The 16837-nt window shown below is 37.5% G+C and overlaps 2 protein-coding genes across 11 annotated transcripts in view; one reads left to right on the top strand and one right to left on the bottom strand.

The window, feature by feature from the left end:
- KLHL15 (kelch like family member 15) overlaps positions 1–2268 on the bottom strand; it is a 28809-nt gene extending 26541 nt beyond the window's left edge. For 7 of the 10 annotated variants that reach the window (XM_071812288.1, XM_071812270.1, XM_071812292.1 and 4 more), the window contains exons 1-2: positions 2148–2268; positions 1250–1571 (exon numbers count right to left, since the gene is read on the bottom strand). The gene's annotated coding sequence lies outside the window, so the exon portion shown is untranslated. The other 3 variants (XM_065859220.2, XM_065859212.2, XM_071812259.1) reach the window with 3 other exon arrangements.
- A 176-nt stretch (positions 2269–2444) lies between these two features.
- On the top strand, positions 2445–16484 carry EIF2S3 (eukaryotic translation initiation factor 2 subunit gamma). The gene is made up of 12 exons (XM_065859280.2): positions 2445–2596; positions 4932–4995; positions 5448–5575; positions 5698–5819; positions 7199–7293; positions 8475–8633; positions 9886–10020; positions 10937–11031; positions 11936–12080; positions 12515–12684; positions 13660–13832; positions 16042–16484. Exons 1-12 carry the CDS (start codon positions 2528–2530, stop codon positions 16103–16105), a joined length of 1419 nt encoding a protein of 472 aa, XP_065715352.1. The 5' UTR covers positions 2445–2527; the 3' UTR covers positions 16106–16484.
- The last annotated feature ends 353 nt before the right edge of the window (positions 16485–16837 follow it).

Genomic DNA, 16837 nt, shown 5'->3' with positions numbered 1-16837 from the left:
ATATGTTAATTAACACCTCAATTCTCATCTCCTAAATAAAAATGTGAGACTGTTAAATTTGGGTCCTTGACAATGACCAGTGTTATCAACATTACTTTAGTTAATATAAGTTTACATAGAGATTTGCACTGACCCCCCGATCTAGGCATCTTCATGAAGTCAGTTTCTAAGTAGTTCCAACTGGCTTAAATAAGACTATTGCGATGAATAAAATTCTGGACACACATTTTTGAGTTATATTCATACACTATTTACCACTGAATTTGAGTAATTTAAAATATTATTTAATTTATACATATATGCCTAATGTAATTGACAACTCCTATAAATGTTTTTACCTACTTTAATTAGACATTTTCAGTCTTTAGACTTTTTTGGTTTTTCTTCATACTACATATATTCCCAAACAGATCAATCAAAGTAACAAGAGTATCTCAGAATATGTAAAATGTTAGAACATTGTTAGAACAGGAGCAACAGTTTGTGCATTTTTTTTCAGATTCCTGGCAGGGTTCTTGGCACAGATTAAACCCTTTCTAAAGGCTGCTGCAAACGTGACAAAAACTGTTTCTATAATTTTACACTGCACTGCATTATTGCATAACTTAAACAGCTAAGTAAGTACAGAGTCTAGTATTTTCAGTTCATTTTCATAAAAGAGTGATTATACATGCCTGGACATCGAAGCAACTATAACCAAGTATTGCATCATGTTCCCACTACACTTTGTGTATGTCAGTCAAACACCTATTATTTTTTCCATTAAGTGATACATTTTATATAGAATTGAAAATATCATGTGTCCTGATGAAAGACTGGACATTAAATTTTATTTTCCAGACCAATATGCAAAATTATTGGGTTGCAAGACAAAATATATTTCATCATTGGCAATGCCATTACACATACTGTAAGTTTTCTCGTGACATTTTCATATTCATTTATTCAAAACAAAAATGCTGGCAATGTATTTGTTCTAGGTATATCCAGCAGAACTCAGTTCTAACTTCTGTATCAGACAAGAATGGAAATAGTAGTATTTGCATAAGTGGGAGGTTACAAGTATTGTTAAACCAGACATACCAGTTTCACACAGATATCTGTCATCGCATTTCAACCATTGTCTCCTCCAAACTTGTTTCTTTGACCCAAGCAGATAGCCAGGCAAAATCTAAGAACCATCACATCTTTCAGCAGGCAAAGCCACTGTTATTGAATGTGCATGTATCTGACATAATTGATTACTTACATTGAAACTTGTTTCTCCAATCATAGAAGCAATCCTATTAGTAGCAATATCCTCTATGCATTTAACAAGTTTTCATGAAGGAGAAGACATAGGGGACAGTTGTGAATTTGGCCTTTAGTCTCTGTTGAACTTCTAAGATGTCTCTCATCACTGGATCAGGGATTTTAGTTCAATTTTTTTAAAGCATTTATGTCATACTGAACACTGAAAACACCACACATTTGGTGGGGTTTTTAGCTGCTTGATGCAGAAGACTGAAGCTGTCTGTATCACGGGGCAGGGTCTTATTTCCATATGGTCTCCCTAACACGAAACATCCAACCTACAAAAGACAGTAACAAGAGGAAGGTTGAAATTCAAAATCTTATCAGGCTCATGGCCAGCAGAGATTACTAACATACGCAGAGCGACATTGTACTGTTCAAGCAGATAAGATGATCAGACATCAAATTAGATATGCTCATTTCCAGTACATACAAGCATATCGTGCTCCAGTGTTACCCCAACCTCCTCTGTGCATCACACCCACTCACTGCCCCAAATAAACCTACATCGCCATGCTGTTACACAGGCATAAACACAGATTGAAACTCCTTTTTCTGGTGCATCTATTAGCCAGACTAGGTCCCCATCCAGATCGCTCTACCAAAGTAATGGCAGTATTTTACATATACAGCACACACCACTAGCAGAGAGTAACCGCGGGCCCAGACGGCCTGTAGTACAGACAAAAGACAATCCCTTTTCCACAGCAACACTTAGAAGCGCGGATTCCCCGGACGGTCGTTTCAGCAACAGTTACCGAAAGCTGCATGTGACACCACACGTCCGCCCTAGCGCTGCGTTTTGACCAGCCCGCCCCTCCCCACACCAACGTCTCCCCTCCGCCGCCCCTCACCGCCCTCAGCCACGACCGTTACTCGGCGGCAAGCGCACGGCGCACGCGCGAGGTGCTCTCCCGCCGCCCCGCCCCGCGCATGCGCACGCCTCTCTGGCGACACCAGCGCACGCGGAGCACCGCTGCGACAGGCCCGGTTGCATCACCCGACGCGAGGGCGACGGGGGTCCTTCTCGGGGCTGGCCTGCGGCGCGCCTGAACCGCTTCCGCCCCGCTGTGGGGCTGGCAGCGGCCCCACACCGCCCAGCGCGGCGGGTCCGTGAGCAGGACGCCTGTCCTCTGGTCGTCTGGTGCCGGTCTGCACGCCGCCGCTGGCAGCACCGAGAGGAGCCGGGGGTCAGGCGGCCGTGCGAGCCTCCTCACTTCCTCTTCGGGCCAAGATGGCGGGGGATGAGGCGGGAGTGACTCTGGGGCAGCCGCACCTCAGCCGGCAGGACCTCGCTACCTTGGTGAGATCCGCCTCGCGGGCGCACAGGGAATGGGGGCAGGTGGCCGCGGGCGTGGACACTGAGGAGCAGCGGATGCGGGTTGCGGGGCCGGGTCGGGGCGGGGGGGCCGCTGAGGATTGGGGGTGGGCGGGCGGGCGGCGGCGCTGGGAGGCTGAGGGGATTCGTGCTTCCTTCTAGGCCCCGCTGTGGCCGTTGGAGCTGGGGAGGTCTGAGGGGGGCGCGGAAGGCGGCGGTGCTGTGGGGACCGAGTTGCAGCTCTCTGAGTCCGAGGGATGGGATGGCTGAAAGCAGGCGAGAGCAGAGTGGCGGCGCTGGGAGCAGGTTAGGCAGGTCGCTGCGGGTTTGGCTTAGCTGGATGAGGCGCTTCGCTTGCTGGTGAGATGAATCTAAAACTCAGCGAGTTGGCGTCCCGGCTTTGCGAGCGAAGTCTTTGTGTGACAGTGGTGGAGACGTGCAGTTTCTTCCTCATAAGGGCTGTTCTGTTTTAGTGGTGTTAAAGGCTCTTCCCAAAGTACAGTTATAAGTTGGTGTTCGATTCCCCAGCAGGCTCGATGGATTGGCTGCCAGCCCTGCCTTGGTTGGCCTACCTAGAAAATTTTCTTGCCTACCGAGAAAATCAGTTGCAGTGGTCTCTTGCTGTGGTAGTCTTGCCTATTAAATGTGTTGCCTGAACTGTCTCGTTTATTACACATGTATGCAGACAAAAGCAGTCGAAGGTCATATTGCTGCCTCTGGTGTTAAGTAAACTAGAAGAGCCATTTGTCTTTACAATAATAATTTTTTATATTAGTGGGCTTTGAGTACAATAATTCTTTTTGTGTTATAGCTAAGTATCTTGATATTTGTTAGGGAAGAATATTAGTAATTTTTAAAAGTTTCTTCACTAACTGTCGTTGTCGACCAGTGTTTGCCAGGGAGAAAGAACATATATAGGCGTATTTGGTAGGTCAGCAGGAATTACCTTTAAGGCCTATACTATACTTTTCAGTTGGCTCTTGAATGCTTACAGCTGGCTGGAGCTTAGAGCTGAACTTAGCCTTATGCTAGTCTTGAGGAAAAAATTGCATGTGTGCATAATTGTGTGCACCAGGAGAATTTCTCGTGATGGCAGGATTTGCATCATGCTTGCATGCTTGTCACCCTAGTAGATGATGCCATCTGCAGGTCATTTTCCATCTTTGACTTTGTTGTGTGTAGTAATTTAAAGTTAAATATACAAGAAATATAAATTTAATTGCCTGTGTTAGGTGAACAAAACTTGTTTTGTGTTGAACATGAGCATTTTGTTCATTTAATACTAGAGAATAGAATGAGTGAGCTTACATTTTTACACAAATTGTGTCAATTAAGATTGTTATGCACAGAACCCGCATGTAACACTGTAAATAATACATGATTTAAGGTAAATTAATGTGTGTGTGTGTTATTTGTACCTTAGCAAAATACTTATATCCTATACTGCACTGAGGACTCTTTTGGCATCTTGAATCTTTGTTTGAACTAAGCAGCTCATCCATGCAAATTTGTGCAGAATGGAAAATAACTGTAAATAGTTTCAAAAATAGTACAGAGGAACATTACAGTGGATTTCAACATTTGTGCAACATGTGTCCAAAAAATTTTGAAAAAAAAATGAAATGACTCTTTCAGAGTCATCTTTTTAGCTATATGGAATGTATTTGTAAATGTTGTGATTTGCCACGTGTTACCAGTATGTTCATGCAACAGTCTGTTTAGGACAGCAGAATTTTTTCTGGTACCTAAAGGAACAATAATAGTATTTGAGGAGAAAGTAGCCATTAAAAAAAAAAAATCCATTGCACTAATTAATTCTCTGGACCCACTGATTCCGAAGTGTTAGTTGTAATTGTATATCAACTGTAATGGGACCTTATACCAGGTAAACAACTGTTTATTGTTGAACTTTTGTTTTTAAAACATACGTGCAGCTCACCGTGTAGCCCACGGAAAGTTAATTTGAATTTGTCTGTTATGTGTAATTTAAGTGTGGGGGTAGGTGTGGGGTTTTTGTGTGTATTGGAGCTTCTTCTGAGGTTTTTTGTTTTGTTTACTTCCATCGTTAATACCTTGCAGCCAATACCAATTTATGATCAGTGATTTGATTTGCAACTTATACCGATTTACAATTAGGATTTTGTTTGCTTTTTGTCCTGTTTCACATACTTAAAAGACTAGAACGCATATCTAGAATTATTTTAATGAGCTTGGTTGGATTTTACTGAATAGAACTACTGGATAATTTTTAAGAAAATGCATATAGCACTCTAAACATTTAGATACAAGATGAATAAATTCTAAAATCTCCCTCATACAGGATGTTACCAAGTTGACGCCTCTTTCACCAGAAGTCATCAGCAGACAAGCAACAATTAATATAGGTAAAATCCAACTTCTAAAAAAGAGGGGTGCATTAACGTGATTCTTTCTGCTGCTTATTCAGTAGCATATGGTACCTATGTGAGAACATTTTTAGGAAATTCTTACTGAAACAGACTCACCAAGGCGCAGGAAGAGACTTGTCAAACCCTTTTAACTTGAAAAGAACACTGTTGAATGACATGGGGAATAGTTGCTAAAGCAAAGTTTATTTTATCTTAAAGTTAAGCACTGAAATTAGTTTCATAAAAATGCAAAATCTGTCCATTGGGACCTCAATTTAGAATCTTGCTTGTTTGAACAAAAATGATGATGAAACCCATACATGCTTCTGATGGGAACTCTGGACTTAGTGGTTACAGAGAGTTTGGGGGAATTATCTGTTGATCATAATGAAACATTGCAAAGAATTAAAATACTGGTTTATTGACAAACATTTGCTCTTAAAACATAGGTACAATTGGTCATGTAGCCCATGGAAAGTCGACAGTAGTCAAAGCTATCTCTGGAGTTCATACTGTCAGATTTAAAAATGAACTGGAAAGAAATATCACAATCAAGTTGGGTTATGCTAATGCAAAGGTGAGTCATTACCAGAAATCTACCAAATATGTTGTTAATATATTTCAGGGTGGATGTTAGCTTATAGGTAACTAACCTTTGATGAATTAAACTTTTTCTCAATTTTTAAAAACAACTTACAGATTTACAAGCTGGATGACCCAAGCTGTTCCCGGCCAGAGTGTTACCGATCCTGTGGAAGTAGCACTCCAGATGAGTTCCCTACAGATATTCCTGGCACCAAAGGGAACTTTAAACTAGTCAGGTAACTGCTGTAAAATGAATGGTGTAAATTGTGTTTACTTCCTTTGACATAACAGAAAATAGTCAGGATTGAGCTGTAAAATGGATGAGTTGTTATGGCAGACCACAGGTGCTGGGCACCTCTAAACTAAGGTATCACCTAAACTGCCTTGTTTTTATTAGTTGTGATACACAGTCAATGGTAGAGCACAGCTGTGTCTTCTGTCCTCGGGTATTCACAGAACTCTGAACTGATTTTTTTCTGCTATTAGTGTAAGTACATTTTACATCCACTAGAATGAGAACTAATGTGGACCTCTCAAATGCATCTTTAAAATCCCTTTCTGGAGGGTGAACTTTGAACTTTTCTTTCCTAGAGGCGGAAAACTTTTCCAAGTTATTAAAATGAATATATGGAAGTCTGGTGCTTAATGTGAAATGAGGCCTGTGACTGGAAGCCAAGTGTTCTTTATTTCTTCATTTCTAATAAAGCACAGCATGGTGATTGTGCAAGCACAGTAACCACAGCAGTTCTTACACGGGTCTTTAGAATGATTGCTCAGATGAGAGTAGTCACAGAGACTGTTGGATGACAAGATTCCTAGTCCATGCTTATGTATAGAATACATATAGTGATGTAGTCACGTGTTTCCTTCCTCTCCTCAGATTCCCAGTAGAGCACTTTTTCTCACAATAACTTCTGTGTGACAGTCATGCAGCCACTGTTAAACTATTGGTTAAGCTTTCTTTATCTTACTGTTTGTTTGCTTATAGTAGATTTTTAACATTGCCAGTGAAGCAGCAAATTAGTCTCTTGGTTTTTGGTGGCATGCTAACAGGAAACAAAGATACTTCACTGAATAGGTTCAAACAGGAATGTAGTGAATTGACTATTATGATCTGCACAAGAAAATCGTAAGGTTGGAACTAAGGGCTGCAACACTATCTCTGTAGATAAATCTTTGAAGTGCAATTATAACTCTGTAATTAAAGACATAACATTTTCTAAAATTGGAGAATGGGAAACGTCTTTTAAAAGATATAAGAGAAGTCCTGTGTGGTGTTTGTTTGGTGTTTTTTGTTGTTTTGTTTTTATTCTGGTACCTTTAAATCTAGCGTAATTTACAAATAAATTTGTGAAATATTAAAGCAGTGCCTAATAGGGATATATGGTATCGAATCTTAAAACTCAGAAAAACTATTCAGTGGTTTTTGTGTTCTTTTAGAATATTTTTGAAAATACTTTTAAGGTATTCTCAGCATCTATCTTGAAATGTTTGTGTATCTAGATATTTTAAGAATGCTTTTAAATTTGTGTCTGCTTAGCCACTCACGTGAATCAGTCAGAGAAATTGTTGATAATTGGCTTTTGGATTTCTTTTTAACCTTCCTCTACAACAGGCATGTCTCCTTTGTGGATTGTCCTGGCCATGATATTTTGATGGCTACTATGCTGAACGGTGCAGCAGTAATGGATGCAGCTTTACTGTTGATAGGTAATGATTGCTACACAAAAGCAGAACTCTATTTTTTAATATTGTGCAGCAACTTTATACGGGTTTTTTAATTTAGTGGGATGGGATGAGAGATTAAAACAAATGGATGCTTTTGATATATGTTTAAGAAAATAAAGTAATATTACAATGAAAATGTACCCTAACAAGCTGGTTTTCTTAACCATTGCTATACATTAGTCTGGTAGCTGCCCAAATCAATAGAAGGTTAGGTAAGATGAAACCTTGTAGTTGTATAGTACTGTAAAGTTTATTTTATTTTATGGGAATAGATTAGCCTTTGCCATACAGGAGAGTCCAGAAACATCAATACAACAGTAAACTGAGAAGAAAATGCCCAAAATCAATATACAGGAGATTTATGTTGATTCAGACAATTTTTGTTCTGATTTGCAACCAATAGGAAGTGAGTAAAACTGATTTTTATATGTTTATAGAGCCATTTAGTGCTCTGCAGTGATAAATAGTAATTATCTTACCTAGATAGAGCATGTCAACAAACAAGAAAAATAGCTTCAGATATTGTAGTTTAAATAGTCTGAGATAGCTGATGAGCTATCACTCCTTCTGCCTCTTTAGATCTAGAAAGTGTGATAGACCAAACATCAAGTGAGATAACCACCATAATGGCACATCAGGCCAAAGTTGGCTTCTTGGATGGCTGAAATCCAAACCATGCAGATAACTGCTTTGTTCACATACTTGATATATTCAGTGTGTGTACTGTAGAGTTTGAGGATCTTGGCATTTTTATGGATTTAGTGATAAGAAAATGCCATAGAATTTTAATGTATTTTTTGAAAGGTCAGTTGTCCATTATGCTACAGTCTGTAGTGAGATGTCTGAAGACCTAAAAGATGGAATAAGTCAAGTAGATGCAAGTTAGCTCTCAGTATCTTTGCGAATTTTAGATGTGTGTTTCTGGGAGCAAGTAGAATGCAGGGCCACTCTGGCAACCTCTCATCTGTCATATATAGCATGGATGCTATAGACAGCAGTTCTGGGGAAGAGTGGTGCTTATTAACTTGGATGTTTCACATGTAGCTTACTGAGAGGTAATTGTCTTTTTTTTTATTAAGATAAAATGGAAAGTAGATGTCCTAACCATATGAGTTTTGTCTGTCTTTATAGTTTCTATATTGCAGTCATTTTTCTTTTTTCAGCTGGTAATGAGTCATGCCCTCAGCCCCAGACCTCAGAACATCTAGCTGCTATAGAAATTATGAAACTGAAACATATTTTGATTCTACAGAATAAGATTGATTTGGTGAAGGAGAGTCAGGCTAAAGAACAGTATGAACAGATTCTTGCATTTGTACAAGGTAAGTTTTCAACAGCAGAAATCCAGTTAGTGATGGAATTTCTTCAGTGTTAGGGCATGGACAGAGTGGTTTTCTATACATTTACAGAAAAGCTTCTCTTAATTAGGTGCTGCTGTACATAGTCTGTTAATGTAGAAAAATAGACTTTTGGAGTTGATTCTTATCTGTTTCAGGCTGCTTACATACAATAATATTATGGCTGTTGGTCAGAGCTCTTGATGTAAAACTAATAGCAACAGCTCTTGTCTAGTAGCTTTCACTGAATTTGTGGTTCCTTCTTTGTATTGTCTCTTCTTGGATTATTTCTTTGCTAGGGGTTATACTGTGATTTTACTGTAGTGGAGGAGAGAATGAAGCAGTACTTGTTGGGACACCTTGTAGGTGTAAATGCGTCAGTTACGTTAATCACAAAAGATGGTTTATTGGCTCTCTCTGTCTGTAAGTCCAGTTCAGACAGTATTATCTTGCTTTCTCCATTAAGTTCTGCTTAACTTTAGTGCATTGCTTTGAGTTTCATCGTTCCTAGGAGCTTCCACTGTTTTCCCTGCTTATCTCCTTCAGCTGTGGTTTGTGAAAAGCTGCAGAGCTAGATTGTCACCAATAAGAGTAGCCCATAGGTCTCTTTCTTTTTTCTTCTCTTTTTTTTTTTTGAGTTGGAAATTGTTGCCTTACATAAGCTGTTCATAACAGCTATGTCAGGGTGGCTTGGTAAGTAAATTTGGAGTTCTTTGTGATAACATAGGTACAATTAAAACTAATAATATTTAACAAGCTTTGATAACTAAATTAATCCTTCCATAATTAGAATATTTCTAAATTGTGTATTTGTATTGCAAAACTTAGAAAACCTGGATCATTAAATTGATAGGAATTTTAGTTTGTCAGAATGAGATTTAACTGTAAAATGAATACCAATGTATCCAACACTGAGGTATCTGATCTCTCCAAAATTATCTTAATATTTCTGATCACGATGTAAGAAGTGAATTCTTCCTTAGAGCAGAAGGTTATCTTGCACAATGTTCAGAGAGAAACTGTAAAACTCTTCAGTACACACCAACTGCCTTGAAAAGTAGGTCTGGCTGGTTTGAGCTAAAATACTGAAGGGAAGGCTAAATTCTCTGATAATGCTTTGGGAAATATATATAAAATGTGCCTTGAAATTCGTTAGTAATTTTAACAATGACAGAACACTTGGTAATGTTGTTGTAAGTACTATATTAAGTCTTTGTTGAACTTGATGTTGGTTTAGGCACAGTTGCAGAAGGAGCTCCAATAATTCCAATCTCAGCCCAGCTGAAATACAACATTGAGGTAGTTTGCGAGTATATAGTGAAGAAAATCCCAGTCCCCTTGCGAGACTTCACATCTGAGCCAAGGCTTATTGGTATGTAAGCGCTTAGGTCTGGGCTTTTTTGGCTAACCATTTACTACATGTTTCTACACTTGGAGTAGCATTTTGCTGAATGCGCTAAAGAGATGAGTTTAAAAGGAGCGTTTGATATGCTTTTAAAACTTGGATATTTTCTGAGAGCTGTATTGTTAGTTCATAGCTAATTGCTATAGTTAAATCTATTTGAGGTGATTGCTGTTTTTTGTGCATATTGTATGTGTATGACAGCGCTAAAATGCAATAAAGATGAGAAACTTATCTATATCTTAAAACATTCCTTTAGTCACTATGAATTTAAATTTGATTTAACAAAGTACTAACAAACTGGTGAATTTGAAAATTAAAGTATGTCCAAGGAAATTATACAGTTAGCCTGATTAGATTTTCTGTCTTAGAGTCATCTCCTAAAGGTCTCCGTTTTTGTCTAGTGTATTTTGAAATTCAGTTCTGCTAGAATGAATCCATTTATTTGCTTTTTTTCCTGCACAGAACATGGGAGACCTAGAAAACACATGTTCAGAATGCATAAAATTTGACTACATTAAACCAATGTTACAATAGTCACAGCTGACATTGTGAATACTGAAGATTTTTTAAATCTAGTTGATCATTACTTTCTTTTTCAGATACTGGTATTTAACTTAATTTTTGCCCTGCAAAAGCAATTTTTAAAGCCATTTATGTATATGAGCAGCTTAAATGGTTTTGAGAACAAAATCAACTATATACTTAAAATTTCAGACTAAAATATTAATAATATTATAGTGTTATCCCTGAATTATGTTTTTATATATGTATAAATATGTGTATACCTTAATAAGGATAGGGAAGCAAAGTTGCTAAAGAAAGGCACTAATCGTTTAAAAACATGATCTTAAATATAGACTTGGTAATGGTCTCTTCCTTTCAGTAATTAGATCTTTTGATGTCAACAAGCCTGGCTGTGAAGTTGATGACCTTAAGGGTGGTGTAGCTGGTGGCAGTATTCTAAAGGGTGTTTTAAAGGTAACCTTTTCCCTCTTTTTTCCTGAAGATTTGTAATGATAATAGTGAGTAGAGTTTTTGTCTGCATGGTACAGAATGAATCTGTGTAATTGAATGTCTTTTTAAACCAGAATATGGTCAGATGGCACCTATCCTTTCTGTCTCTGCCTCATTTTTACTTTATTACTTTAAAATACCAGAAGAAGCAGCACTGGGGTTTTTTTAATAATGTATTTTTGATACCATAGTTTTAACTTTTGCTAAGAATGATACTGATCTTATTGCTTACAAAAATTAAGGGAGATCATTTTTTTTTCAGTCCTACCACTTTTACTTGCTGAAGTACTGGGGGGGAAAGAGAGGAGCAAAAGCACTTTAAAGATATCTCTGAAGTGTGGTGGGGGCTTCCCACAGGTCCCACTTCTCCATTTAAGTATTCTGTATGTTTTGATGTTTTTATTTTCCTTGTGGGTTACTGTAAATAGATGGAAACTTTAAAAGTTGCTCTGTTAGATTAGAAAGGAAACTTCATCTTCAAACATTTATACAACTTGAATTTTCTTTGTCTTGCTCTTTATTGTTGCTGATCAGTTACACTGATTGAATTAATTCAATTTTTCTCAGTGCTGTAACATTTCTAAATAAAATTTCATTTAAAAATAATCAAAAATTTAAATACTAGAATTAATGTCAATAAATATTCTTTGGTAAAGCAGTTTTGGAAATTGTATTGGAGAGAAAATCAATTGTTACGTTGGCTACAAGATACAGAGCAACAGAAGTCCTAGAACTTCTACAGTAGCTCAGAACCAAAGACTTGTATAAACAGTAGATACTGGGATAAGTAGGTCTTATCTGTGACTAGTTGTTAGCTTTATGTTCCTGTGAAACAATCAGTTAATCACTTTTTCACTTTTGTAATTAGGTGGGTCAGGAAATTGAGGTTCGGCCTGGTATTGTGTCCAAGGACAGTGAAGGAAAACTCATGTGCAAGCCAATCTTTTCCAAAATTGTGTCACTCTTTGCCGAACATAATGATCTACAATATGCTGCTCCTGGCGGTCTTATAGGTAAGAATTTTCTCTTATGAAAAGATTGATTTATTCATGCTTATTGAAAACGCTTGGTTTCATTCAACAATTCATTTCAGTGTAGTAAAAAAAAAAAAACCTTTGAGTAATTTCAAATAATTCATATATATAGGGAGAGGCAACACAGGTGTGAAAATTATGTATTTAATAAATAAAAAAAATTCCTGAATGTCACTGGTCAATGCAGATCAACTTGCACTGATAATTGTACCAGCTTTAACAGTAGAATATTTCTTCATCTGTTCAGACAGAGCTCACAGTCTTGCCAACGTTCTGCGAGTGCTGTTCAGGTAATAGGGAATTCCCAGTACATTCTCAGCTTGTTGGTTTTAGATCTCCTTCAAATACTTTAATGTGCAAATGTGACAGCTATCTTTCAGTTACTCCTTGTGACTTTCCTTGTTGTGTTGTAGGTGTTGGAACTAAGATTGATCCAACTTTGTGTCGAGCTGACCGAATGGTAGGCCAGGTTCTTGGTGCAGTTGGAGCACTGCCAGAAATATTTACAGAGCTAGAAATTTCCTATTTCTTGCTGAGACGACTATTAGGTGTGCGCACTGAAGGAGACAAGAAAGCTGCAAAGGTATGTTCCCCTTGTTTGTTTGTTTGTTCGTGTTTTTTTCACAGTTTCTCTTGTGCTAAGTTTTAGTAATATGTACTTTTTAAATTTCTGTAGTAATTTTGTCTCCCTGTTCATGTGTTCTTGTCAGAAAACTTATCTGCATATTTAATATTATAGAAGAATGCTTTTCAAGGGAGTAATTCATACTAGAGTAGTTTGAAGTAACATAAAGTACTTTTGTGGCCTGAAGGTATGTATTCTTCTGAACATATTGGTAGTTGATTTCCTTTGCTATCAGCCTATTCATTTGTGAAAAAAATAGTTTTATACACATACTGATCTACTTCCTGCTTACATGCTTTTTGTAGGTTCTTTCTCTGAAGAACTTTTAAAGCTAAGTATTTTTTTGAAACACTAGTTGAAAAGAAACTAAATTTGATGCATGCCACAGTCTCATGTTCAATGGTCCATTTTACACAAATCAAACTAAAAGATCCGTTTTCCTTGTTAGCATTAAAATCTATAAACTGCTTCATGCAACAGTAAGTTAAGTGCTTCAGCACTCTCTGTCCTCTGAAATGAATTATTTTTGAGATATCATTTTGATGTATGTAGGCATAAGGGAAATGAGAATATCCAGATTATTTAAAAGAATGGCATAACATTCCAGTTTGTAGCACTGAGACTGTGCCTTTAATACAGTATATGCAATCTGCAGTATGTTTTGTAGAAAATGTAGAGAAATCCCAAGAAAGTATATCATACTGAGAACCTGCAGTACTACAAGCACAACATATATTTGTCCTTTCATGTATGAACTTTATAAACAGACACTGTTGTTCGTGGCTTACGTGGGGGGATATTTATAATTCTTGCATTTCTCAGTTATATGTTTTTTGGTGGCAGCTGGGTGACAGGAGATAATATTGTCTGTGCAATGTGTTTTTTTTTAAATACTAAAGCTTATGTTTCATAGTTGTGTGTGTCTGTCTTCAGGTGCAAAAATTATCGAAGAATGAAGTTTTAATGGTAAACATAGGATCCTTATCAACTGGAGGTAGAGTCAGTGCAGTAAAGGCTGATTTGGGGAAAATTGTGCTAACTAACCCAGTGTGCACAGAAGTGGGAGAAAAAATTGCCCTGAGTCGAAGAGTTGAGAAACATTGGCGGTAAGTTGGTGCTAAATTGGTAGAGTACTTTCTTGTTATATTATTAACAAAAAAATACATGGATCTCAGTTTACAAAATTCCTTTAGATTCTCCTAACACCTTGATGCCATTATTGTGGGATGCTTCATTTTGTTTCTAGCCTCTTGTAAAACAAGCATTATAGTGGGTAGGTATCTATTACTTAACAGACAAGGAAACATCTGAGGTTCATGGATTGTTGCCATGCTGTGATTGAGCTTAACAGTAGGCTGTTACAGCAGCATGGTTTGAAAGTTCTAGTAATACTGAGCCAAAGCCTGTCTTTAAACACACTTAAGTTGGTGATGTTCAGCCTCTGGAGCTGTGTGTGACTTCTAGTGCAACCCTGAAGTAATAGCAGGGGAACGGAGGGAAGGACATTCTGCAGTTTGAGTCTTTTCTGTACTGTGAGTAGATAGGAAACAAAAACGTATCAACTGGATTGACGCATTCAAATTACCAGTATAAAATATCCAAGTGCAAATCTGGAGGCTGAAAACAATGAGCAGAATTGGGTGGTTTTTACGTTTGGTGCCAGACTTCTCTTTGTAAGATTATGCATACTGTACCTATTATGTGTTCTATTAAGACTACATGAATATCATAAGAACATAACAGTATTTAGATTCATTGACCCTGCACAGCTCTTGTAGGATGAGGGGAAAGTATAAGGAAACATAGCCATTTATACAATAATTCCCTGTTGTATGAAAATGAACTAAGCTTTAAGTGTCCGTGGCTGTGTGTTTCTTTTTCAGATCAACAGGAAAGCATAGATGAGAACTCAGTGCTTGCTGTTTCAGAGTTAGCTGACAAATTAGGGAAGAGATTATTCCCTGAAAAAACTCAAGGAAAATATAACATCGTTGAACAGAGTGGGGGGGAAAGAAAAAAAAGACACAAATTAAGTCAGGGGAAGCAGAAGGAAGAGGAGAAACTATTTATATTGGAAATGATGCTTTTTTTTGAGCTATAGACTGACAGCCTGTAAATTTTAATGTGACTTTTGTTGCTTCTGTAGATTACTTCCCACATGAAATACATGACCAGATTTTGCCAAAAATCCTACTTGTCTCTGGTTTGTTTGGTGGGCAAGTAGCAGCACCCTGCTGTAAACATCTTGTTATTAAAATGTTGCCTGCTATGCTGTATTAAAAGGACAAAAGAACAACATTAAGGAGACTGAAAGCTGACAAAAGGGATAGGGGGGAAACTGGGAAGAGCAGCATAATAAAATCCAATTGGAGTAAAGATAATATGCAGTTGATACTGTGAAAAGGAACTTGTAGCCTGCGGCAATGGAGTACTGAAGGATGGAAGAAAGTGCAAAAGCAGGAAATAAACAGGAAGTAAAAATTAGAAAGTAAATATATGGAAGCACAGCGGTTAAACAGCAAATAGCCAAGTAAACAGGATACACTAGTGATTCCAAGGAACTGTGAATTCAAAGGTGGACTAATTATAACCTGTGGATATGGTCCTAAAAGTGGGAAGTTCTTTTTCTGGTGGCCAGAGACAGGTTCTACTGCTTAATAAATTAAACTGAGAAGCACAAGTGGTTTCAGTGTATCTCCGTGCCAGAAACTGGAAACGTTTTAAAGACAGTTGTGTTAATAATATGGACTGCTTGCTGATTGTGGAAATGGACATAATCTTAATTTATTTTTACAAGCATGTTTTTCAGAGGCAACAGTGGCCTATAAAAGGGGCCTTAATGTTGCTGACTGGAAATAGTAGAACTTACCTGAGAGTTGAGTTGCCTTTTATAGGTTATGTGTTCATTGAGAGTTACAGCTCTGTTTATGATCTTACTGTCATCTTGTCTGACTTTTCACATTTTAATTTATATCTGAAAGTAATGCAGCGCTGCAGGCATACCTAAAGAGATCAAGCTGTGAATAGATTTACTGGCCACCAATACATAAGTTATAAAATTTTCAGATTTTTAGTTTAGTGTTCAAACATACATCCTTAATTGTTTACAAACATACTAATGTTCTCTGTCCTTCATCTTCCTTCATTCTTGTTTCCACTAGGCAGTAGTAGATCTTGTAGGATATTTTGGGTGGGAGAGAGGTGGAGAAAATTCAAAATGTGAGAACTGAAGGCATAAGAAGGACAGAATCATGTTGATTTATTCTGGACGTTTCTGACTATTAAAATTAATATAAACTGGTTTTCTTTTTGCAGTTTAATTGGTTGGGGTCAAATCAGAAGAGGAGTAACAATCAAGCCAACTGTTGATGATGACTGAAGAACAAAAGAGAGTGCTTCATTTTTAAAGATGAAGTGCCTGTTTCTATTTTGGAGGGGATATATTTTCACAGTGGAATTGGAAGCTGTGCAAACATTATCTTTGAGTTGTATGGCTGTCCTTGTACATTTTATTGAATTTTACCCTCTTACTAAAATACTAGTCACTATCACCATTAAAAGTGTAAAAGAATTGGCGTAGAAGTGGGTTTTATTATCCACATATTGGTAGAAATCATTTGTACATGTCCCATGGCATGTCTAATTTATATTATTTTGTGTTTCAGACATATCTGTTTAATATCAGGCAAGCCAGCCCCAGTGTAACAGACAAACCATAAATCTGGTATTGAAATAAAATATTGCTTATTTTCAGTTCATACATTTTTTTTTCTGAGTAACAAAAGACTGCAGTGATTGTTCAACTAGTGCAAGAATTAAAAGCAAACAACCAAACTCTTCTTGAAGATGCATCTTTCTGCACTTCTTGATTTGTTCAGACAGCTGTTTACAACCAAAACTTTCTTCCTTAGTATGGTTCTGACTTTAGGATTCAAGCTGCATTACGCTTTGTAAGAAGGATGTCAGCATTGACTGACTTAAGTTTATTACTTCCAGTATTACAAGTAATTTTGTTTAAACCCCCAAAGAAAAATTACAAGTAAACCAGACCTGAGCTGGCAGTACTGGTTTTGACTTTATTTTAGAATGGATTTATGAAAAGAATGTGATT

The sequence above is a fragment of the Patagioenas fasciata genome, chromosome 1 (assembly GCF_037038585.1).
Source record: "Patagioenas fasciata isolate bPatFas1 chromosome 1, bPatFas1.hap1, whole genome shotgun sequence".
Lineage (NCBI taxonomy): Eukaryota > Metazoa > Chordata > Aves > Columbiformes > Columbidae > Patagioenas > Patagioenas fasciata.
This window is presented reverse-complemented; position numbering and strand designations above follow the sequence as displayed.